At 40.3% G+C, this 24,399-nt stretch overlaps 1 protein-coding gene across 4 annotated transcripts in view; it reads left to right on the forward strand.

The window, feature by feature from the left end:
- The window catches only part of col12a1b (collagen, type XII, alpha 1b), a 97,183-nt gene that overhangs the window by 48,596 nt on the left and 24,188 nt on the right, over positions 1 to 24,399 (forward strand). For all 4 annotated transcript variants that reach the window (XM_026340827.1, XM_026340829.1, XM_026340825.1 and 1 more), the window contains 22 exons: positions 159 to 288; positions 533 to 672; positions 1,534 to 1,663; positions 1,905 to 2,044; positions 2,132 to 2,261; positions 2,416 to 2,555; positions 4,149 to 4,278; positions 4,895 to 5,034; positions 6,189 to 6,318; positions 7,103 to 7,242; positions 7,348 to 7,471; positions 9,594 to 9,733; positions 10,001 to 10,130; positions 10,378 to 10,517; positions 10,844 to 10,973; positions 14,168 to 14,310; positions 16,992 to 17,121; positions 17,664 to 17,806; positions 19,093 to 19,222; positions 20,687 to 20,806; positions 21,000 to 21,146; positions 21,473 to 21,589. In XM_026340827.1, coding sequence (XP_026196612.1) covers positions 159 to 288; positions 533 to 672; positions 1,534 to 1,663; positions 1,905 to 2,044; positions 2,132 to 2,261; positions 2,416 to 2,555; positions 4,149 to 4,278; positions 4,895 to 5,034; positions 6,189 to 6,318; positions 7,103 to 7,242; positions 7,348 to 7,471; positions 9,594 to 9,733; positions 10,001 to 10,130; positions 10,378 to 10,517; positions 10,844 to 10,973; positions 14,168 to 14,310; positions 16,992 to 17,121; positions 17,664 to 17,806; positions 19,093 to 19,222; positions 20,687 to 20,806; positions 21,000 to 21,146; positions 21,473 to 21,589 — 2,944 coding nt within the window. The remainder of the gene's footprint in view (positions 1 to 158; positions 289 to 532; positions 673 to 1,533; positions 1,664 to 1,904; positions 2,045 to 2,131; positions 2,262 to 2,415; positions 2,556 to 4,148; positions 4,279 to 4,894; positions 5,035 to 6,188; positions 6,319 to 7,102; positions 7,243 to 7,347; positions 7,472 to 9,593; positions 9,734 to 10,000; positions 10,131 to 10,377; positions 10,518 to 10,843; positions 10,974 to 14,167; positions 14,311 to 16,991; positions 17,122 to 17,663; positions 17,807 to 19,092; positions 19,223 to 20,686; positions 20,807 to 20,999; positions 21,147 to 21,472; positions 21,590 to 24,399) is intronic.

Below are 24,399 nucleotides of genomic sequence, written 5' to 3' on the forward strand. Positions count from 1 at the left end.
ATATTTTGAAAACGCAGCATCTATATTTAATTTTTTTTAAACTTGTTCTTCTCGGTCATGTTCATTTGTCAGCTACTGGAATAAATGGCTGTGTTGCAGTGAAACTGAAAATATTTCTGCCAAATGAGTATTATTGCTCACATGTTTCCTGAGAACAGAAGGAGATCGGAGGGAAGAGGACGAGCATCATCCTGCAGAAGCTTGAATCAGACTCTCCGTACGCCATCACAGTCGCGGCTTTATATCCCAATGGCGTCAGCAAAGACATCTCTGGACAAGGAAGAACCAGTAAGTGAAGAAAAGAAAGGAGCCTTTAAAAACAAAGGGTTGGGGGGGGAAATGGCAATAAAGGTTCACACACATTACGTCACATTAGTGATGTGTTATGTCAAATAATCTTTATATAGTGTAGAAAAAAGTACAACATTCAAAGATCTAATGTAAAATGACAAAACATCTCACATTATATTAATGTTAAGAGCTGGAGGGAAAGTAGAGAGTGACCATCTGTAACACCTGTATTTTCCCTCAGAGCCTCTGGGTGGAGTGAGGAACCTCCAGGTGTTAAACCCGACCATGACCACCTTGAACGTGCGCTGGGAGCCTGCCGAGGGTCGAGTGAAGGAGTACAAAGTCATTTATGTTCCTGCCGCCGGTGGAGCTGAGAGCATGGTAGGACTGGTAGGACAACAACCACTTGCAACCACTTGCGCTGCCCGACAACTGTCGGGCAGCGCTGCGCTAACCCCAAAGTGACTTCACTCAGCTGCGTCTCTGGACTCATTTGTTGCTTTTAAATCTTCTAAGGGTGCTTTCACACTTACAGGCTTTAGTTCGTTTAAATCAAAGTCAAGTTTGTTTTATCTCTTGGTGCGGTTCGTTCGGTCTGAACATTGGAATCACACGACTACACCGAGACCTCTAAAAGAGGTGGTCTTCATCTGTATCATCTCCGGTGCTATCCTCCTGGTGAGACAGCTTACGAAACTAAAACGGGACCAAACACTACGAATCGCATGATTTGGGAGGTTTGGGTAAAGTGTAGATTTCCATTTCTTTGTCTGATCAATCGCAGACAAACGTGGAGACGTGAGGAGGTGTCTCACATGCACCAGGTCTGCTGTAACATAATAAACAATAATAAACAAGATGACCAACCTGCCTTAACATTAATTATGACATCATCTCTCTCCTGTCATACAAACACACAGTAGTCTACTACACTTTTCCTTCTTCCTGTATTTACTTTTCTGTTCCCGCAGCAGACACTCTGACCAATGAGCGGAGAGAACGTTGTCGCGTGATTTGACGTGACACATTTTAGTTCATTTGTATTTTTGTGTGAAAAGAAACTGAACCAAGAGGAAAACGCTCCAAGTTTACAAACTCACCCACTGATTCGGACCACAGCAAACACACTGAGGTGTGAAAACACCTTAAGTCAGTGTCTACTCAAAAATGTCGTCCTAGGGACGAAGTTGGGATGAGGAAGCGGCCAATTTGTGTAATTTATCTATTTTTTTCTGATTTCAGGAAACCGTATCAGCAGGTACAACCAACACCATCCTGCGAGGCCTGCAGCCTGACACCCTCTACTCTGTCTCTCTGGTGCCAGTGTACGCTGATGGAGATGGAAAGAGAATGTCTGAAAATGGAAAGACAAGTAAGAGCATTGAAATACGTTAAAGTTTGTAGATGTTAATGTGCATTCTGGTGCTTAAAAAAAGAGAGAGAGAGAGAGAGAGAGAGAGATATCCTTAATAGTAGAAAATGTATTATTGCACTTTGTTAGTGAGTCAATTCCAGTGTTGGATTCACGATAGCCCTAAGAAGGATCTTGAGATCATGGATCTAAATAACACATGTTGGTATATACAGTACAAATTGTTTTTTTGTTTTTTCAGGAGCTCTGGGAGGAGTGAAGAACATGAGGGTGACTAACCCCACCATGACCTCCCTCACTGTGGATTGGGAACCAGCTGACGGTGCTGTCCGCCTCTATAAGGTCTTCTTTGTGCCAGCGGCTGGTGGACGAGAAGATATGGTGAGTCGTTCGCACCTTAATCTCAGCACACACAGACAAAGACAGTTATAAGAATAAATAAGAAACTTTTTTTTCCATGCTATACAGGAGCAAGTTCCTGCAGGCACCACCTCCATCGTCCTGAGGAACTTGACACCCGACACGCTGTACACGGTGTCGGTGTTACCAGTGTACCCTGCCAGGGAGGGAAAACGCCAGTCTGACAACGGAAAGACATGTAAATCACTCTGTTTCTGCAGCTTTACATTAGTCTTTGAATACAACACATTCTCACAACAATCTTTGCTTCAGTGGAAGTTTTTTTTGGGATTTTGACAAAGTTAAGACAATTTGCATTCACTGGTTTAACAACAATCATTCCATCCTCCCAGTGCCTTTGGGTGGAGTGGGCAACATGAAAGTGACCAACCCAACCATCACCACACTAACAGTAACCTGGAATCCTGCCGATGGCAACGTTCAGGGCTACAAAGTGATTTATGTCCCTGTAGATGGAGGAATGGAAATTGTGGTAAGATCCTTTCACTCTTCGTAGCAAATTAAAATAAAACTTGGTACTTAAATGCTAGTTGTGAGGAAGAAAACTCAGGAAAACGAAATACTTTTACTGTAACAGCTCACATGATAAATCTGTTTTACAGAAATTACAGTAGTTTTCACTAATTAACTAACTCAGTAACAAACAGCAGTAAAGAATAAATTATCAGGCAACACATCAGCAAACTTGTAACTAAAATATAATCAAATATAAAACATGAGTTTAGTGAAGTTGACCAGAGTTAAGTTCAGTTAACCTGCAGTGAGCTGAGTAAACTGGGCCTAACTTGAGCTTCAATTAAATTAACATGGGTAAACTTGATTGTAAAGGTAACTTCAAATTACGACAAGTAAACTTGATTTGAGTAGAGACCTGTTAAGTTTGATTGAATTAACCTAAGCTGAGTCGAGTTAATCTGAGCTGAGTTAACTAAAACTGAGCTTAAACGTTGAGTTATTGGAGCTGACTAGACATGAGTTGGATTAATCGAGTTAACTAAAGTGGAGTTAACTTTGAGAGGAGTCCAGGTGAGTTCATTACAGTAACTGAATCTGAGATGAATTCAGTTAGTTGAGTTGGAATAAATAAACTTAACTTGAGTTGAGCTTAAGCTGAGTTGATTTAAGTAAACCTAAGTGCAGTCGATCTAACTTAGGCTGAGTTAGTTTCAGATGACTTTGTAAACTGATCTGTAAAATATTTTGCTCTGACAAAACCTCTACTTGTCTATTTCTTTCTTACTTTCAAACTCGAACAATCCTGGACCAACAATTGCTCAGTTTTGAAATGCCTCTGGTTCTGTTGCAGAAGTTAATAAAAACCTGTCAGACTGTGTTTGAACCGCTTTTCCTCAAAAGAAACGGAACGGTCAAAGCCCTCAATGGGGATTTAGTGATGTCATGCTTTTTGACAGCATAATCCCATCGTGCAGTTTCCACACAATAGCATCTAAATCCTTTTGGCAGAGTGGATCCCTCATCGTTGCACGACTTGTTTGTGGTGTTTTTATTTCTGGAATGCAGCTTGCAGAGCATTATGTGTAAATCCTGCTAATTAGACGCCTGCCGTCAGCATTCGATGAGCTTCAGAACGTCGTTGGCTGCTACTATTACCCCCAATTACTATGTCATAATACATTTTACTGTACAGAGGGATATTTAACTCCTGTGCCAGAGGATTCTGAAACCTCTTCATGTGGTTTCATATATTGCTTCTTCAGTTAAGAATGAAAATGGCAGAAATAACTGGAATAGTTGGTCTGATACAGTACAAGGACTCACTGTATGACACTGGTGTTGTAAGAGAGTTTTCCAACCTAAAAGGTTCTTTTAATTTTAGTTATTTAAGTTCAAATTTAGATGTTTGGAATATTGTTTCAAAGTATTCTGAACTTCATCTCAGTTCTAAGTAGTTAAATGGTAAATAGTAGTAGTATAGTGGGTTTTTTTACCTGCTATTTCCTTAGGGGTAAGTTTGAGCTTTTCAGGTCAAGTCAGGGCTGGTGCTGCTCGTTTTAGTAAAGGGCAGATCTATGGTCTGTAGAGTTCACCATGTTTGTTTTTGTAGGAGCAAGTATCAGAGAGCACCACCACAACGGTCCTGGATAAACTACTACCTGACACCCGCTACACCATCACTGTGGTCCCCGTCTACGCCGAGGGAGACGGACCCAGCCTGACCGACAACGGCAAGACAAGTGAGTAACTGTGGCTGTGTGTTCACATGCTGTTTGTAGTGTCCTGGTAAAGTTCAAGTGATTCCATGAACCTTGAAAAGCCTCCAAAAAAACATAAAGCAGATCATTTCCTCTCTGGCTGAAACAGAGCGGCTTTAGGAGTGATTCAGCAGGAACAGTGGTGAAGAGAAAGAAGATAAAGAGAGAAACAGAGAGAAGTTATAATAAAGTATACAGAAAAATATGTTTTACTCCATGACTTTTATTTTGATTCCTCTGTCTCTAGAGAATTAGCTATTGGTTTGATTTTGTATTTTAGTAGCTGTTGTTTCCCAGTAGTGTTCATTGTTTTCTAATTTTTAGTTTATAAATGTAGTGAAGTGTGAAATTAAAAAATTAAAGAAGTTAGTTGTTTTTAATTTTGACTAATTATATAGTCAACGCTGCTTTTTATTAATTACTTCGAAATTTGTGGGTCAATAGATCTAAAATAAAATAAGCCAGAAAACAACACTTTCTTGGCACTCGTCATCTGAACACTCTTTTCCCTGGACACCAGTAATCTCTGACTAGACAGCAGCTGTGTGTCTCTGATCCAAGAGCTCAGTGTGTCTTCCGGTTCTGTGTCTCTGCTCAGAGCCACTGGGTTTTGCGAGGAACCTGAAGGTGACCGATCCCACCACCAGCACCCTGAATGTACGCTGGGACCCTGCTGAGGGAAACGTCCGTGAATACATCGTGACCTGGGTGCCGGTTGCTGGAGGGGACCCGGATGTGGTAAGACTGTCTGAGAGAAAGTATATGGGAGAATAGCTGGGTTTACATAACTGTCAAAAGTTGCCAGTTCCAGATGTTGGATTTTGCCCAGAAGCTGGGAACTTCATCCATGCCCCATTACCATTTTGGTTTTCATAACAGCTCAAAATGTAAAGTAAGACATGTTTGTTTTATATTCAAACCACTTTTACCTACCATGAAGTCAAAATGATTCTTCAGTGGCTGCTGAAGGTTTTAAACTTTATTTAAACCGACCAGACTATAGATAGAAAACTTGCTGCTGCTGCTGCTGCTGCTTCTTCTTCTGTTTGTCTTGTATGACTGTAAAGAATTTACATGCTTTTAGCGAGTGAGTGAAGTTTTGTTCTGCAGGACGGAAACTGCAAGAAGTCAGTACAAATGTTATGTTTTAACTAAGAGCAGTTACTGTACTGTGTGAGTAACAACATCGTGGTTTTAGCTTCACATTCAAAATGTGGAGAAAATGCCAGTGGAATGATGGATGACTGCACTTATTTTTGAAGCAATTTCATGAACAACTGTTTTCTCATGTTCTAAAAAGTGAAATATGGAGATATGAGATGGAAATCGCTGAATAATGCTGTTGCATTGAAAATCTACATACACTTAAAACTAATGGGAAAACACTTGACAGTGATGTGCGGCAAACGTCTTTCCAAGTCAGTTTGAACTGTTTTCTATAAAGCGGTGACAATATCTCAAGGGGGTCCGTTTCATTGGCCTGTGTCATGAAAAAGGATGATTTGATTTGGAAACATCTGAAATTATCTCAGCCTACTGGCAGCGGAAAGGACACAATATTAGATTAAATGGACAAAAAGCAGATTTATATTTGAAGATGTCCTCTTTTCTCTGCCAGTTTGGTGCTTCACTCAAGGCCCCAGACTGTCCCTTGCTGAAATCCATCTTTATTTCCGAGTTTCTACTGTTTCTTTTGCTGTGCTGCACAGTTACTGACTGAAGGTGCATCCAAGAAAACTGGGCTCACAGTGCATTAAACTCTGATAATGCTCAGCCTGAGAGTCTTTCTACATCTGCCAAACTCCTCTTTTTTTTGGATTCAGCTTTTCTAACAGTTCTCCAAATCCTAGGAGTTCACTAAGTTCAAAGCTGTTTCCTTTCTCCTCAACCAGGACCAGGTGTCTGGAACCACCACCTCCACTGTTCTGAAGAACCTGCAGCCAAACACAGAGTACACTGTCACTGTGGTGCCTGTGTATCATGAGATGGAGGGCAAAGCGCAGTCTGAAAACGGGAAGACAAGTGAGTCTGTTAGCTGACTTGTAGCTGAAGGACCTGATCTGGCCTTCCAGATGAAGAGCAATGCTTAGCCAAAAGTGATTTTACTGAATTAGTTTTCTTATTTATGTATCCAAAAATCTTTAGCTCATCAAGTACTAATAAAGATGGAAAGATATGAGTTATAGGTTGATGGGGCACTAAAACAACAACATCATTTAAAAAAAACATAAAATACTGAAGGTCTTGCAGTTTTAATGTGCTGATTGTGCTTGAAACACAATGCTTTGTGATAAAGCACCTAACTCACAGCACTGCTAAGGAAACTTTAGCCAGCAGTTAAATCTCAGAATCCAGATGTTTTCCTACATCTTAAATGAGTAAAATAATTGCTTGACAACATTGCTGATTTATCTAATTGGTCGTGTTTGCCTCTCTAAGCAAAGCAAAGTGATGACTCAAAGCTTCTGTTATTTTAGGAAAGTACTAGAGAAGGTAATAAACACGAGCAGGAATTTTGATCTAGAGTCACATTCAGTAAAACAGAAACTCAAACTAAACTCTGATCAGTAATTTTACCACCATTTAATCTGAATCAATCATAGTGCTGTTACTAATCATAGTAACAGCACTGAGGCATGATGCTGCTTTACATACAGAAAGTCACTGTCTTCTCAGAGTTGGATGCAAGTTTTAAAATAGCTTTTTAATTCATGTTAGCAAACTTCGTGAAAACGATAAAAACACAAAAAAATAGATTGTGACTTTCTTTATGAGCTCTAATTGAGGATCTGCTCTTCTTTCTCAGCTCCTTTGGGTGGAGTAAAGAACTTGCAGGTGATCGACTCGACTATCAGCACTTTGAGTGTCCGCTGGGATCCGGCAGTGGGCAACGTCCAAAGCTACAAGGTGTTCTACGCGGCACAACCAGGAGGGGAGGAGCGAATGGTAGAAACCGTTTCAGCTGTTTCATTTACTGGATTCACTCATTTTTACCATAACCAGATAATATTGTTAACTCGCTAACAGAGGTTTTGACATGTTGTGGAACAGGTGGAGGTGTCCACCACCACCACCATCCTGGAGAACCTGGAGTCCAACACAGTCTACAACGTGGCTGTTGTTCCCGTCTACCCAGATGTGGAGGGCATACGGCAGACTGAGAAGGGAAAGACAAGTGAGTGAATCATTCCAGACATTCAGCTCTTCTCCATATGGGCACAGTATGGGTTCACAGAGCTCGCATTCCTGGAAGCATTTGCATATTGTTCCAAAGAAAGTCGAAATAATCAAATCTAAAAATATCCTTCATGCCTTGTTTGGGATTGTTAGTGTCAAGTGGAAGTCAAAACCTTTCTGTAACACTCCTATAGTGGTCGAGTGCTCATAATTTAACAGACACTGAATTATTCTTGGTTTATTCTCTTTAAGGTGGGACATTAAAAATGAAATTATATATTTTCTTACATAATGTGATGCATTTCCTTTTGGCCTTAACTAAACACAAAACTATAAATCAATGGGATATCAGTTTGGCAGAGAGAGGAGCAGCATTACATAATTCATTAGATTTGGTATCATGAAAAAAAGGTTTTCCAGGATTTATAAGATTTTTTTCCTATGCTTTTAAAAACTACTAACTAGTTAAACTACTAAATCTGCTGCACTATTAAAAGGAATGTTTTATGCGTCTTATAATGAAGCTTCCTGCTTGGCTTCTCAATGCAGATGCTGGTATGCTGGTAAATATGAATTAGATCTTAAATTGCACCATCATAAATCTAACACCCTGATTTGCCAAATTAATCTCTATTTATGCAGTTTCTAGTTAAAGATCTAGACAAAACATGGTTTATTCCAAAGCTATGAAACTATAAAACTCCCATTATTCTTTTTCTTTCAAGCCATTGTTGTTGTATTGATGCATAATTTATTTAGTTTCTTGTTCTGTTTGTATTTGAAGTTTCTTTTTTATTACAACTCAGTACACAACAGGAGGAGACAAGTTCTTTACAGAAACCAAAAAAACAATAAAACATTAAAAAACAGCAGAGATTCTATTAATCTTAGGGACATTGTTCTGGCATTGCCGGAGTCCATCTCGTAAATATTTGTGTTCTCGTTGTTGTTTTTAAAATGTTTTGTCCATCATGTCTGTAGAGCGTGCAGGAGAAAGCTAACATAAAAAATGGGAGAGAGACATATAAAGGTCTCGACTCTAACACGAAATGTTGTGATTCTGACAGCTAATGGCAATTTAATGTCGTCATCCATCTTATGTGCAGCTTTTACGCCAGTCAGCCAGGTTTCTCCTACGGTACATAACAGGAAGGTAAAGAGAGCGCGGCCAGCTCTCAGATGGTTTAAAGAGTCCACTCATTCATTGAAAACATGGTCATAATGAATAAATAAATCTTTCCTATAAACTGAATCATTTATGCTATATGATGTGAGTAGAGATACAATCTCTACCACACTGCTACTGCTTGAAATGTTATAGTACATAGTTAACGTGAGACCACCAGGATGCTCTGACCTTAAGTGTTTTGCTGCACTGCTCAGTTTTTGGAGGTTTTGGCTTTAAACAGGAGTCTGTGTGTAGAAGTCTAGAAACAAAATCCCTCAGAGGAAACTGATCTTTTCAGCGGCTGACTCGTGGTTGTTGAAAACGTTCTCTTCCTGAAGCTCTTTTTCCGTAACATACCTTTGGCAAAATGAGATTTTGACAGAGTTCTGACTTGAACTGAAGCCACTGGCTGCATTGAAGTCCATTTGAAAGCCTGCCTTAGGAAGTAATGGGAAGTAAATTAAGTTTGTAGTTAATGGTCAAAAACATGGATAAATAAACACTGGTATAGTCTTTTAAGATTGAGAATGCAGAACTCATTTATATGAACATTTGTTGCTCACAAAAGAACATGATCAGCGCCAGAAAGTTTAGCCAACTTCCGAGACTCTGACACATCTGGACACTCCTGATGTGGTAAACCCACCCATCTGTTACACCCTGCAGCGTAAAGCAAATGCTAAGTATTAAATGCAGCAGTTATTTAAACCTCGTTTTGGGAGGAATTAAGTCTAAAAACCTGGTGTCTAAAAAAACACTTTAATAAGGATGTTTTTGTGTCAAAGAATACCAGAAGGTTTAGTCACAGGAAGTAAAAAAGACTCTTCTGTGATTGACAACATTCTCGATTTGGAGTCATCTGAACAGTCCTGATGGGATGAACTCCACCCTTCTAGTGCACCCTGAAGGATCATACAAACAGCATGAGCCTGATGTGTCCCTTGTCCTTCAGAGCCTATGGGCGGAGTGAAGAATCTCCAGGTGACTGATCCCACCACCAATTCCCTGAGGGTTCGCTGGGAACCAGCCGAGGGCGACGTCAGGCAGTATCAGATCATCTATGTACCAGCTGCTGGGGGAACTGAGAGCATGGTCAGTTTACACCTACAGATCGTTACTCTTGGATAATAAGAGTTCCTCAACCCAGACAAAACAAAAAGACTTTTGGGGCTTAAATATTTAATTCAATATAAACATCACTTAAATGAAGCGGTAAAACAAACCTGATACATACATACGTAAATAAATATAAATATCATATCTCCGGTAGCATCCATCAGAACCAACCTCGTAGATCCAGTCATGTTTTCTTGGCTAATCTTTCGCTGACATGGTGATTTATTACTTTGTCCTTTACAGACTCAGGTATCTGGGATGTCGACCAACACGGTTCTGAGAGAGCTGCGTCCAGACACGGCGTATAAAGTGACACTGGTGCCTATTTATGATGACATGCAGGGAAAACGCGTGTCGGAGAACGGAAAGACAAGTGAGTTCAGCCAGAGCAGAGCATCTGTTGCCTCAAGCGTTTGTCAGTTTTCAGAAGCAAATCCACTTAAGTCAAAAAATTCAAGATTATGATAATTTAATTGTGACATTGTTGTGACTTATCTTCTCAAACATTAAGCTCTGACTGAATATATCACTATATTATTATTACTGACAGTATATCTCATAGAAATTATATCGTTGGTTTTAGGAACTCAAGCAGAAACGTTTTAACTCTCTGTTGACAGAGGCTCTGGGCGGAGTGAAGAATCTGCAGGTCACTGATCCAACCACCAGCTCCCTGAAGGTGCGCTGGGAGCCGGCGGAAGGCAACGTCCGCCAGTACCGCATCTTCTATGTCCCTGCATCTGGCGGTGCAGAAGACATGGTGAGACATCAGACAGACTTTGTTATGTGCTTGTTTTTAGCAGTGATTCAGTAATTTCTGTTGAAAATAGACATGAAGGGGAATTAGTGCTACTGCATGCTGACTAACAGCATCACCCCAGTATGTTTGCAAGCTGTTTGTATGGCTGTAGACTCTTGTGCTGTCCTATGACTGATTACTAAGATTAACTTTATAAGAATATGTGATCATGGTCTTTAATTTTTCTCCACAATAAGAATGTGATAATTGGTATTTAGATTTTTATGAGACATGAAACATTGCATAGTAGTCCTGTTTTACGAAAAGCTGTTTCTGTGTGTGAGCAGGAGCAGGTCTCAGGCGGCACTACCAACACCATACTCAGGAACCTGCTGTCAAACACTCCCTACACTGTAACAGTGATCCCAGTTTACCCGGAGGGAGATGGTCTGCGCCAATCCGACAAAGGAAAGACCCGTAAGTCGAGCCTAAACTCTCAGATCTCCTTGTCCACTTGAAACTGTTTATGCTGCAGCTGAAGAGCTCCGGTCAGATCAGTGCAGAGACTCACTTAAGTCATCTGGTCCGGTGGTAATTTCCACAATGAAAACATCAGGAGAAGGTTTTCACTCATGGAGAAACTATTACTGTTATCGAGTAGATAAGAGGCTTTAAGGTGGGGCTGGAGGTTGGAATCTTGGAGATCTGATGTAAACCTGAATCATCTTCTGCTAAATTTGCTTGTGGTCCTTTTGCAACGTTGATATCTTTATAGCCAAACAGTTTTTCCAAGGTGAGCCCTCAACCTTTCTGGAAAAGCCTGTAAAACTTGCCAAAACCCCTAAATCACAGCAATCCCTGAAATCCTCGTCAGAAGAAGCTGACTGGAACAAAAGAGAAGCTGAAGATCTGGTTCAAAGTGATTAATGGCACAAAATAAAACACACACAATGTGGAATTTTAAACTGCTGTTGGTGACTGAAGTGTTTGGATGAATAGAACTTCTCCCTGACTGGATCCTTTACGTTTAGAAAAGTGTTGAGTTGCTCGTTGTTCTGCTTCTGTGTGGTTGGATGTCCTGTCGTGTGTGTGTGTGTGTTGGTTTTGTTCGTGCCCAGACTGTGTGCCATACTCAGTCAGCAGAAATGCAGCTTGGGGTTTTTAATTGGAAAACTCTTAGTGTGACGCACAAAAACGATTCCACAGACAACTCCAGCGGGCAAAAATTAGCATTTTACTTCGTGTCTGGATGGTTTGGAGGCTTCACGTGTTGTCATCCAGATGTTATGTGATGCACTTTAATTGTAAGTCAGTCTCGAGGACATCTGCGGTCAGTTTATGTCCAACAAAACTATTTTTATTGGTTAGTTGTGAAGCATCACATATGCTGCACATACTTCAGCAGTCATTTGGAATATTTGGCTTCAGACACCAAACTTGAAGCATTTGGAAAATTTTAGGTTCTAATTGCTCAGTCCTTGTGTGTTGTCAGATATCACCTGACACTCACATGCTGGGAATGGGACTGGTTATCTGTTGATGTAGTTTCACATTCTCAGGACATATTTTTGTCTCTTCCACCCACAGACACAGAGTGTCCAAATGTGGTGACCCAGAAATGCCTATGAAAGCTCTGCACATTTAATTAATTTGCTGTCACCTCATAATCAGACCTGAAACAGCTTTTGTGGAGATTTCCAGTTTCCACTAAGTCACAGTCAAATCAGGGCAAGACTCAGTCTTCAAGACCTAACTGAGCCACAGTGTCCCTCCCATATTTGTGACCACCCAACCCAACAAAGTTAGCTTTGTTACGTCCCTTACTAACCTGTATTGGCTACACATTTTCAGGTTCTTTTCCTTAATATGTTAAGTCCGTAAATCACTAAATGAAGATGCTAAAAACAATATAATCAGTGAGATGTTAGTATAGAGAGCTGACATTATTACGGCTGACATTAGGTGATGTTAGACTTTTAGAACTGCCTTATACTGGACACAGACCTCCATCAATATTTACACCCCCAGTTCTTATCTAAAATTTAAATACACCAAAATAGGTGAATGCTTCAAATTGGCTACACAAAGATTCTCTTCAACTGCTTTTATATAGCAGCTGAGAAATCAAAGCAGTCCAGCTCGGTAATCAGTTCTGTTATCACTTGAAGGTCATGTGTAGGCTGATAAAGAAAGAAAATATACAAGACTCAAATTCATTTCAGTGGGGACGCCAGCACAGAGTGTTGAGGGGAAGAAAAAGCTGAACCTGGAACATTGCAACACAAGCTCGTCCAGCAACACACTGTGCTGGCCAATCAGATAACAGCATAAACCACCATTAACCTGGGAATCAATGCAATGAAGAATAAAATGATGTGTTTATCAATCATTAGTATAATGCAATGAATCACAGTGGTGCTTTAGGTGACTGTTAAACGTCAAACTGTGTATTTATTCCTCTAATTTGTCTTAGATCTCACAGCTGTTTACTCTGTGCTTGGGTCAGGTCATGGTTACCCATTGCAGAGGTACTGGTTTGGGTATCTCCAGCTCTGTAGACGACACCAACAACCCTGTGATGTGTTACTATCTCAGATAACTCGGCCACAGAGATCGCAGCTCTAAGCCCCAAGAAGAACAATCGTAAATGCTTCATCAACTAGTGTAGCAGTGACCAGCAGGTTATACTGGACCTCTGTGCGACTCATTCTCAGCGAGTATGAGGCTGTGTGTGATGATAATGAGCTTGTATTACCAGTAGTCCAGTCCAGTTTTACTGTTTTTATCCCTGGAAGAATTTTTCTTCTTGAGCTTACTGCTATGAAATTATTAATAACACAGAGTTGGAGTAAGATTACATAATCTCTCTGAAAGCTAGAAGGTCATCTGGTTCCTGGATGACAAAAGTGAAACCTCCTGACAGACTGTGTCTGATTTTAATGGTATTAAAAGATGTTTTTTTGTTTTGTTTTCTTATACAACATTTGGGAAAAAGGTTTATCTCTTGAAAGAAGTTTACATCTACCTACTGCATCTAGTTTTATTTTATTGGGTAAAGCTCCAAATTCCAGCAGGATAAGCACATCTGGTTCAGTTTAAAAAGGAAGTTAAGGACTTTTGCATAAACCAAAAACTGTGCTACTTCTCTCTACACATTCTCCACATAGACGCTGCAAAATTACAAAATGACTCCTGCTGCCCTCAGCATTTTAGATCAACCTCAAATTTTACTGATACAGTTTGTGCCACTGCAAAGACAATTTATTCCTCTATTAAATGTTTTTCCTTGGTAAAAGCCAGAGGTTTTGTCAGATTGAAGCAATTATTCCAACACAATTCAGCTTGTTTTAATTTGCACCGTTAACTGAATCAGAGCAAAGCAGATAATTCTTAAGTTCACTGAACATTTGGAAGAATTGTATCTCAATCTTTTTAAAAATGTAAAACCTAAACTGACGATCTGAACCTTAGCTTCACATCTGGTCCTGTGCTGTTTAGTGTGTTACTTAACTTTGACATTAATTAATCACTCGTGTTTGTAAATCCTTCAGCATTCGTTGTCAGTTTTAGGTAGTAAAACATGAGAAACTCTTACATAGCTAAGTGGGGGGGGAAGTCAACACTCCCTCCTTTCTCACTTGACTTTTTCTTAACCTCCTTGAACTCTGCAGTCCCACGCACGCCTCCCAGGAACATCCAGGTGTACAACCCCACGCCCAACAGCCTGAACGTGCGCTGGGAGCCCGCCTCAGGCCAGGTTCAACAGTACCGAGTGGCTTATTCTTCCCTGACCGGAGCCAGACCCACCGAGTCGGTGAGTAACTCTCCCCAGGCTGTAAAAAGCAGCAGAATCTGTCTCAGGGGCACAAGAAGGTGGTTTCCCCTGAGATCTCATTGAAGCCAGACAACGAAATTACTCTCGGGCGTGTTGCTTTACCATTAAACAATTATAAGCTATAAGTTATTGTAAAAGGTGCAGGTTTTGGATGTGATAGAAATTCACTAGAAATTACACTGGCAAAAAAAAGTGAATTATCTCATCGGTGTAGCAGTTTTCTTATTGTTTGTTTCAAGATAAAGAAGATATCATTACAGATAATACTGATTTTATCCCTGACTAATCTTTTAATTATTTATATTCTCTCATTATTTTGTATAAAATGTGAAAAACATCATAATTTCTAGAATGGTGTCTTCTTAGATCTTATTTTCAACCAACAGTTCAAAACTCAAAATCAATTTGGCCTGAGATTTATAAGGGAAACCTCTTTGCTGTTTGATTAGATACAGAAAGCAGAGTCAGGACCCAGAGATTCACATTTAAAACACGTGCTGTTAAAATGTTGTCACCGTTTTGGCTCCTCCATTACAACAACTGACTTCAATGTGTTCTGTTTAGTTTGTTGATCTCTCTCAGCAAACATGAAGCTCAGTGCTGTGAAACTGTGATTGTTTTACTCGTGTATAACAAGAAACTAATGTGACAGGACTCATAGAAACAAATCTCACAGAGAGAAGTCAGGACAAGAAATGGAAAAAGTACAAATGTGTGGTGAACTATGTGTTACTAATGAGTCTTATCCATCTCTTCTCTGCATCGGATTTAAACAAGTGAAATCAATGCTGGGTCACTGCTTTCATGTTTCATGGAAACAACAGGTGGTCCCTGTTGGTCGCTCCTATTTGTTTCACCAAACGTCTTTATTCATGTTCCACAGATGTTTTATAATTATGGGAATGCTCTTAAATATGGAAATTATGACTTGTCAGCTTTTTGTATCTCTCCATCAGCACTGATTTCATGCAGCACTGATTTCATGCACCACTGCAATAATTTGAATCACAGGGAGACAAAAAAGAGGCTTTATTTCCCCACAAAGAGTTTGAACTCTGAGTAAAGTTTGAAGAAACTTCTGGACACATGTGCCTGACATTAGTGAAAAGCTCCTATGGTTTGTGTTTAGGGCCATAAAGCTTTAATCTAATGAAGTTGTTTTAATAATCAGAACCTGCTTTGATGGTGATATGAAGCTGTCAGTGTTGTGTCCTTTATTACCCCAGGTATTCAGTTTATTTTCACTGAGGCTTTTTAATTCTAATTAACTTACATTTTTGCTTTAGTCTGAGAGAATGTTGATTTGGCAAAGACGCAGAGATATGTATAGAATTACAAAGCTTTATTTTTTATTCTAGATTGTACTTTATTGTGATGTATGTATGGTCACATTTTGAATATTCTTCTATTTGTAAATTTAAACAAAACAACAAAGCAGTTAAACTAAACTGAGTCTATTTCTGTGATGTCCTCGTTCCAGTTAGCACTGAAACCACCACCACTTTAACTTTAAACTTTAACTCTCTTGTTGTAAGAGGAGTCTTAACATTAGAAATAGACAGTGTCAGCTTCAGCTCTTGTGTGATGTTCAGAGACAGCACAGATTGTGGGCCTTGCATGTTTCGTGTTTTTGTCTTCCAAATTGTGGTGAAGTAGTAGTACTAGTGGTACTAGTGGTACTAGTGGTACTAGTGGTATTAGCCTTGCACCAAACAAACAAAACCTCTTTGTTCGATCTGAACTGAACTGTGGATTCTGTCGAGATTTGTTACGTCTGGCCTGTTTTAAATCATCGAAGCATTCAAACATGGAGCTGAGTGTATGAATAATATCTCATTGGATCATTCAAGTCCACTTAGAAGCTCATTAATTATCAACTACTGCAATGTTTTGGCTTCACTAGCTCAGTAACTTAACAATGTGTTACCCTCGAGAGCTGTGCTGCCTTCAGGAAATGACTGAATGACGAAACCTCTGCTCTAACTGTACTGAACTGTAATTCATCCTGTTTTAAAAGGACGATGGCCAACCCAGACCCGAGTTTACTGGAGGGATTTAACCTTAGGCCTGTATGCGTACGTGTGCTTCCTCTACATCATCACTGAGGAACCTGTTTCATGGTTCAATGTGCCAAAAATCTGCTCTGACCACAACTAAAGCCCTCGATGAGGGTATACTCAATTTCAACTAGCAGATACACTTCCCATGATGTAACAGTGCTGATTTTTTTGTTGGCCCAAGAACCGAGTAAAAAGCAGAGGATAAATGTAGATGATCCCAGTGACAAAAGATGGTCTGCAGTCGTCCCTGTTGTCAGAAAACACGTTGATCTGCATGTTCGAACCTGCGCTCTCCAGCCGCAGCCTAACAGAAACTGTTTATCTGTCAGTCCACTCACTTAATGAATGATTTGTTTGGCATCTAACCTCCCAGGACTTTGTTAGTATTTGAGAAAACTTTGGCAGAAGGATGCCTAAGAGATAACTGGCTGTGGGATGAGCAGTGAGGTCATTATGTACATTATCACTGCCAAATTGTTACGCAGTGCACAAAGAGGTTCATTTGAATAGGCAAAGTGTTCCCGGTGTGGCCATCACGATGATGACGATGCTGTTAATGACATCTATGATTTTTGACCCTTGGGTTTCTTCTCCACAAAGGTCCTGGTTCCAGGAAATAATAACAATGCCTTCCTGGACAACCTTATCCCGGATACCCCCTACTCAATCACTGTCTCAGCTCTGTACGCCGACGGAGAGGGACAGCCGGTGAAAGGCAATGGCAAAACACGTATGTACAACAACAAGCTCACATGCTGACAGTGTATACAATCAAGTGACTGACTAATGCTCATCATGGTTTACAGCTGTGTTGAGTCATAAGCACGGTGCTGAAATGTGATTAAACGATGGTTTCTTAAATATTGAGGTGCTTTGAACATCAGTAGTTCAGTGATAGTGCTGTAAATTTACCAGAAACCAAATAATCAAACTTTACAATTTAACTTTGTCTATGTTTACAGCTGCTTCAGAGAGTTAGAGATGTTCATTAGGGATGAATGTGACTAATCTAATTTTATTTTTAATTACCATTTTTTCCTTCCAGTGGGGAAAAAACAATAAATCATTGTGGCACATTTAGTTTCATGATATTATTTTGTCTTGTGTGACTTACTTTTAGCCACCTTGTGTAGTTTGGTCAAAGAGTCCTAAACTAGAGGTGTTTGGCTCAGTGGGGATTCTTTAGGTCAGTGGTCAACAAGTAGTGTTTAAAAAAACCAAACCAAAAACTAGAGCGACATCCTTTACACTGTTGTTTTGTTTTCGTCTCAGTGCCCCGTGCCGGTCCCAGGAATATGCGAGTGTTTGATGCCACCACCAGCACCCTGACCATCGGCTGGGATCACGCAGAGGGACCTGTCAGACAGTACAGAATCTCCTACGCTCCCTTGACCGGAGACCCCATCACCGAGTTTGTGAGTACACAGCAGAAAACGTCCATGACCAGAGAAGCTACACAAATATGTACTTGTATATATACATGTACATATTTGCAGCTATAATTATAAAACCTTTAAATGGGCATTGGGTGGCTCATGATTGCAACAACCTCAGTGATGCAAACAACTTGATGTTCAAGTGTGTTCAGTGTGATTTAAACTGGGTCAGTGTCCACATCTCTGTAATTCTGGGTGAACTGGAATCAACTTTAAAACCTTTGAGGATGGAAAATTCATTTTTAGTTCAAATTCTTTCTCAGCAAGTAATTTAAGTAAAGTAAGAAACAAATGCACTCAACCATCTTAGTTTTAGCAATAATGGAACCTTAATATCAGCTAATGATGATTTTTGTTTTGGGTAAGTGGACTCTTGATACACTCTCACCATTTACTATTCACCGTGATGTTTCCCTCAAACTATGCGGTGGATTCACGTTTTAGGATTCCCTTGGCTTGTTCAGATTATAAATCACTATCAGTGAGACTTATTACAGGCTCGGTTAAACAAACAGTATAATTTGGGCCATAATACCGGTATTAATAGTCCTAAATGATGTTGATGTTGGATCTGCGGTGGAGGGCGGAGACGACCCAGCTGCGCCTCCCCCTCTGCTTGTTAGCGAAACACCTGTTCTGTATGAGTCAGATAACTGCAGAGGAGGGACGGCGATGAAAGGATTTTTCCACACGAGGGCTGACAGGAAAACTTGTAACCATTTACAAATGCGTGCAGTTATTACAATTTAGCATCTGTGACTAATGGAGAGTGTTTGTGTTGGTACACAGCTTCCAAAACCCAGCTGAACTGCAATTTTCTGCTTCAGGATACTAGCCAAATGATTCCTTCCTGTTTATCAGCGATTACTCTGCTAAAGGAGGGGAGACATGTTTTTAAGATCAAACAGTACAACTTCAACAGGTCTCTTGTAGTTTTCAGTCGCTTCATCCCAACCAGAGCAGAGGAACTGCTCTGAAACGACACATTTAAACTTAAAGGATGTTAAAAGAATTTCTTTGGGGGTAGAATTGTCTGGTTGTTCTAAACCTTGTTTGTCGGTGGAAAAAATTATACACAAACCATATGAGAGTCTCTACAAGAGGCCTGATGTGGCAGTTTTTATAGAGACTAAGGGCACTGGATCCTGATTCCAATCAGCTGACAAGAAAACAACACAGTGTACTGCCGTCGGTGTCTTTCTAAAAATAACCTCCCCACTTGTCTGGATTGGTGAAACATCTGATTCTTCTGTTTTTAACCTCAGACCGTGGTTCCTGGAAACAGGAACAATGCCATGCTGCAGAACCTGCTCCCAGATACCCCGTACAACATCACCGTGGAGGCCATGTATGCCGAGGGCCTTGGGGGGTCACTCAACGGAAACGGACGTACAGGTGAGACAACAAAGATCACAGATGATCCTCTGAACTTTCTGCTGTTGAGAGATGTTGATTAACCTCCTTGTTTGTGAGTCACAACATGTTTCAACAGTTTAAAGGAAGCAGGAGGAGCAGAGGTCTGGGATTTTTCACATCAGTCTTAAACAATATTGACGTGACCAGATGTGCATGAGCAGGTTTTGGTCACCACAACAGAATCAGTTCTTCAACAGCTTCTTAGGCCTCAGTCCTACCAGGCTTCATATCCTATCACTTTTAGAGGACAAGGATCCAGGAGTGGTTCTACATATGGATCTGTTGGGTTTTGGCAAACTCGGAGCCTCACACACAGTAGCTTAACTAAGTGTGTAAAACGAGACATTTCACGTGCGTTTGAATCTAAAAAGATGTTTTCTATGTCGTCCTTTAGACTTGATAAAATAAATGGCACGTTTCTCGCAACACGTCAGATCTTTAATAAGTTTGACTCCTGATCTGTGGTTGAGTTGTAAACAAGGATTAAGTCAATAGATTTAACAGAAAGTGTGGGTTTGTGTTTCCTAGGTCGGCTTTCAAAGTTACAGGTAATAAGAACAAATACTGATTCTGTTTCTTTAACACTTGTCCTGTTTGTCTATATAGTGTAAACACTTACAGTCCAAACTAAAAAATAGTTCCAGTGAAACAGCAGGTAGTACAAGGTAAAGTTCTTAATCTGCGACTGTATCCATATCGTGTGTTGCAGGGATTGAACCTGCGAACTCTGTTACTGCTCACTTTCACGGGGCCTCATGCCGCTGAGTTGAACTATTGAGTTAAACAGACCGACAGCTCACAGCTCTGAGGCCAGTGACCCTGCACTGATGAGTCCATACAGTAAAAATAAATACAGTAGACATAGAATCATCAACAGTGCCGGTGTGTGTTAACTTGACGAGTCCGGAGCACTGACAGTAGCTTTAGTTACACAACCACAGACACTCTGTGAGTGTGAGTGTGAGTGTGAGTGTGTGTGAGGTCAGTCCAGGTCTGAAAACACACACTGCTCAGACTTTTCAACAAGGCTGAGACCCAAATCCAAACATACGCATTACATATAATAAACTTCATAAACAGATGTAGAGGAAACAATCAGCAGCAAATTGCTACTGACGAGGCAGAAACGTGCTTCTAGAAAGTGGTTTTGGTTTTAGCAGTAAAGTAATGGTAGTAATTTTATGAAGATTACAGTAACTGACAAATATTTCTCTTTTAGCAAAAATATTGGTTTCACAGTCATTTTAAATAAGAACCACAGGTATCCGTTAACAGTAAGTTGAGCTGCCTCACAGCCGCAAGAAGGCTCAAAGAGATCAGACTATTAGATAAAACAACTCTAAAAGCTGGTAAATCAAGTTAGATAAATTAGAGCCTAAAATAATTGTTTATAAATTAAGATATGTAGAGATGAAGATGTTGATGCTTCTCTGTCTGTCACAGTTGGACTGCTGAGTCCCAGAAACCTTCGCATCTCTGATGAGTGGTACACCCGTTTCCGAGTGGCCTGGGACCCGGTGCCAGCTCCTGTGCAGGGATACAAGCTGATCTACTCTCCTGCAGGTGATAATACATCCGCACAGTTTGTGATCATGGGGCTTTAAACACACTCACACGTTTTGTTTGGTAAAATGAATCTGTTGACATGTGAGTTCAGTAGCTGTTATGAATTTACTGACTTTAATTTTGGAAATGGTTAAAATATCTGTTTCTGTTTTATTAAGTTTTTCGAATTGTTGTGCTGTTGTGTTTGCAGGCACAGACCAGACCATCGATTTCTTTGTGGGCGATGTGTCCTCTTACACTCTACACAACCTGCAGCCTGGAACCACCTACGACGTCAAAGTGATCGCTCAGTACACTGGCGGCATGAGTGCACCACTCACTGGGCAGGGAACAACACGTACGTACAGTAACATTGTGATGCTTGGAAGAAAAGCTCAAAGGGAACATTAGTGGGGACGGAGCTGATCTGTAAATAAATAGACACACGTAAGATTGACTTATGTAAGATTACTAAATTGCTTAATTTTAGTTAACACTTGATTATCTGAGCTTTCTAAAAACACAGGACAGTGTCTGTGGTCTGCAGTGGGAGACCTAGAACACTTAGTCAAACCCAAACAGACATGTTTGACTTGGCACACGATCCATCGTTTGGCTACAAACGTACAAACACTAAAACTTCCTGTTTGATAAGGTGAAATGTGATTTTTCTGTCCCCTGCAGTCTATCTGAACGTCACCAACATCAAGACCTTCGACATTGGCCACGACAAGTTCTGCATCAAATGGACTCCTCACCGAGCGGCCACATCGTACCGCATCAAACTCAACCCTGTGGACCGTAAGTAACTGATTTTAATAGAGCTACACTGACACTCCAAAGTTTAAACAAACACACTGAACATCATGGCCTTAATCAGCAGCCTTTGGGCTCCGAGTACAGTGGTTCTTTGTTGGTCTAGTATCTGTCAGTGTGATGCACCTCACAACCTGCAGAAAGCTTGATAGTGCTGAAATGAATCTTCAGATTTTAGGATTTGCTGCTTTTCTGTGTCATGTCATTGTAAATTAAAAGTCCTCTGGTTTTGGACAGTTTGTGAGAATGTGTGTCACCTTAGAAGCTCATTTAATAGTTGGACATGATTTGATTTATCAAAAATGGGTCAAATGAGAATGAAAGTAAGTGGATAGTAGCAGCTGTAGCAGCAGTAATACAAACCAGTTGGAGATTGGAAGAACAGTCAAAATACATCCACATTTCTTAAACAGAGCAACACGGTTTAAAAATTTGAAAATTGTTAGCTGTGAAATGTGATTTGTAGGGCTCTCACTGTCAGTTAATTTAGCAGTTTCAACATTGTATGTCTCAATTTTCCAGCCAGAACCCAATGTGAAACAGTCCCGAACCCAGAGATATTCAGAAAGAGAGCCTTGAAACGTGGTGGTGTGGTCCACTTTCACAGTCAGATCCTGATCCGAGTTGACGTGTTTGAGGTGATGTGTCCCAGCAGATGTGTGAAGGAATATCTCCACATGATGTCACCTATGTGACCGTGGATTCTCCAGATCTTCTGTAGGAACATTTAGCCGTGTACGTGGGCTGCTGGGATCATGTCTAGACTTTTTTCTCCTTCTCAGACTGTTTGTCTTCCAGCTGCCTCCTTGTGATTATTACTTGAAGCAGGATGCAAGTTTTGGCTGTGATTAAAAGCATCAGACCACCAAGCTTTAATTGTGTCTCTACACACAAAGAAGACTTCCTTTTCAATTACTGCAGGGTCTTTGATTCCCATCTGGTTCATATTTGCATGTGGACACGGGTTGGTGGTAAATGAGCAGGAAAAACCAAGGAGAGAGCATCAATATGTAAATATCTAGATGGTTGTCATTAGCCATTTGGGCAGTGATGACTAGTTGCGTGAGACAGACGGTGGGTTAACCGTTACCAGAAGATCATAAATCCTCCGCCTGACAATGTGTTGCTCTCAAGTCAACACATCAGTCAACTGTTCAAGTGGAAATGCAAACAGTGGTCGGAGATGGCAGTGAGATGAGTGAGCGAGCGAGTCCTTCTTCTCCATCGACGTTTCCTTCATATTTTAAAAGCCACTAAACTCTGGATAGAGAAGAACATGTGGCTGCCAGTTTTTTAAGACGCAGAATTATCTAATATCCAGCTGAAACATTTCACGGATTATATTTTGTCAACATCAGTCGCTGAACAAATCTGTGTGGATCTCCCGTCTTGATTAATGAGAGCCACTGTTCTGGAGGAGATCTGAAGAAGAGGCACGTGTGTTTTCTCAGAACAATTTATATTAAACGACTTCCATCGTGACTTGTTGATATTACATCACTCTGAAACTGTTGCATCACCAGAGCGGCTGGATCCTGTCATTGGACAGAAGGCGATGAAATCATTCGTATTTAAAGTCAATCACACTGAGAAGTAGCGATCACCGTCTGTGGCAGCTGCCTCTGCAGTAAACATGGTTCACTTTGTTTGTGCTTTCTCGAGCAGCCAGTGTAAATAGGAAACCTTATTATGAATAGATCACTGCCCGGCCACGCAGCAGTGCAAACATTTCACTGGAACCTGTCGGTCGAGGGGTTTGTTCATCAGACGCTGACAAGGATGAGCAACGTAAACTTTAATTAACATAAACTAATCTTTTATTTTCCCCCATTAGCAACAAAACAGAAACACTGAAAACAGCAGTGAGGGGGTTCCCTTACCCACACAACTAACAACTGACACCGTTAAAAAGGAGTCGTAAGACTGCTTCACAACTTAATTCTGTCTTTGTTCCTTGTTACTTAGTTTGTAACTTATGGATCATTGTACATATTTAAAGATCCCTTCAGATAGTTTAAGACATAAGTTAATGTGTCTTGTGAGATGTGTTTTTCTACCTACATCTTTGTTCACCTTCTCTTTAATTAAAACTATGTAGGTAAACGCATTTGTATATCCATGTAGATGGATATACAAATGCGTTTACCTACGTAGATTTTTAGTTTTTGGTTTCCACATCACACTGGACCATGACTGACTTCAAACTAATAATCAGTCAGAGACACAGATTAAAGGTGAGCACATAGAAACTAACAAACTGCAGACAGGTGTGATACTTTTTTTTTTTTTTATTAGTAAATTAAGTACTGATAAATAAAATTTTAGATTTTCAAGTGGAGAAATGCTGAAGAGAAGAAACCAGGCTGTCAGGGCTTTAAATACACCAGATGTGAAATAAACCAAGTCTTAATTAATAAATCCAAACAGACTGTTGAAAATGGAGCAATAAAATAAAAGTTATTTTTCATCATCTACCAACATGGAACACAGACTGATGCTGCCAGCATAATGTGCCGTTGGGCCTGGGTGTTAACTTTAAAAGCCAGAGATGTGAGCACCTGGGGAAGTAATCTCTGAGTCACTGGTGGTAATCATGTATGCTATCAAACCCCCAGACGATGTTAATAATGAGTAAATATGGTAGTTTTCACCACATATATTAATCTTTCATTATGATTCAGAGTTTAAACCATTTATAAAACCCACGGGGGCGAGTTATGAGCTGGGACTGTGCATTTTCAGTCATCTCGAACAAACTCTGGAGTTGCTCCATTTCTTTCGGTGACCTTTAGTTT

This window comes from Anabas testudineus, chromosome 24 (assembly GCF_900324465.2).
Source record: "Anabas testudineus chromosome 24, fAnaTes1.2, whole genome shotgun sequence".
In the NCBI taxonomy this organism is placed as follows: domain Eukaryota; kingdom Metazoa; phylum Chordata; class Actinopteri; order Anabantiformes; family Anabantidae; genus Anabas; species Anabas testudineus.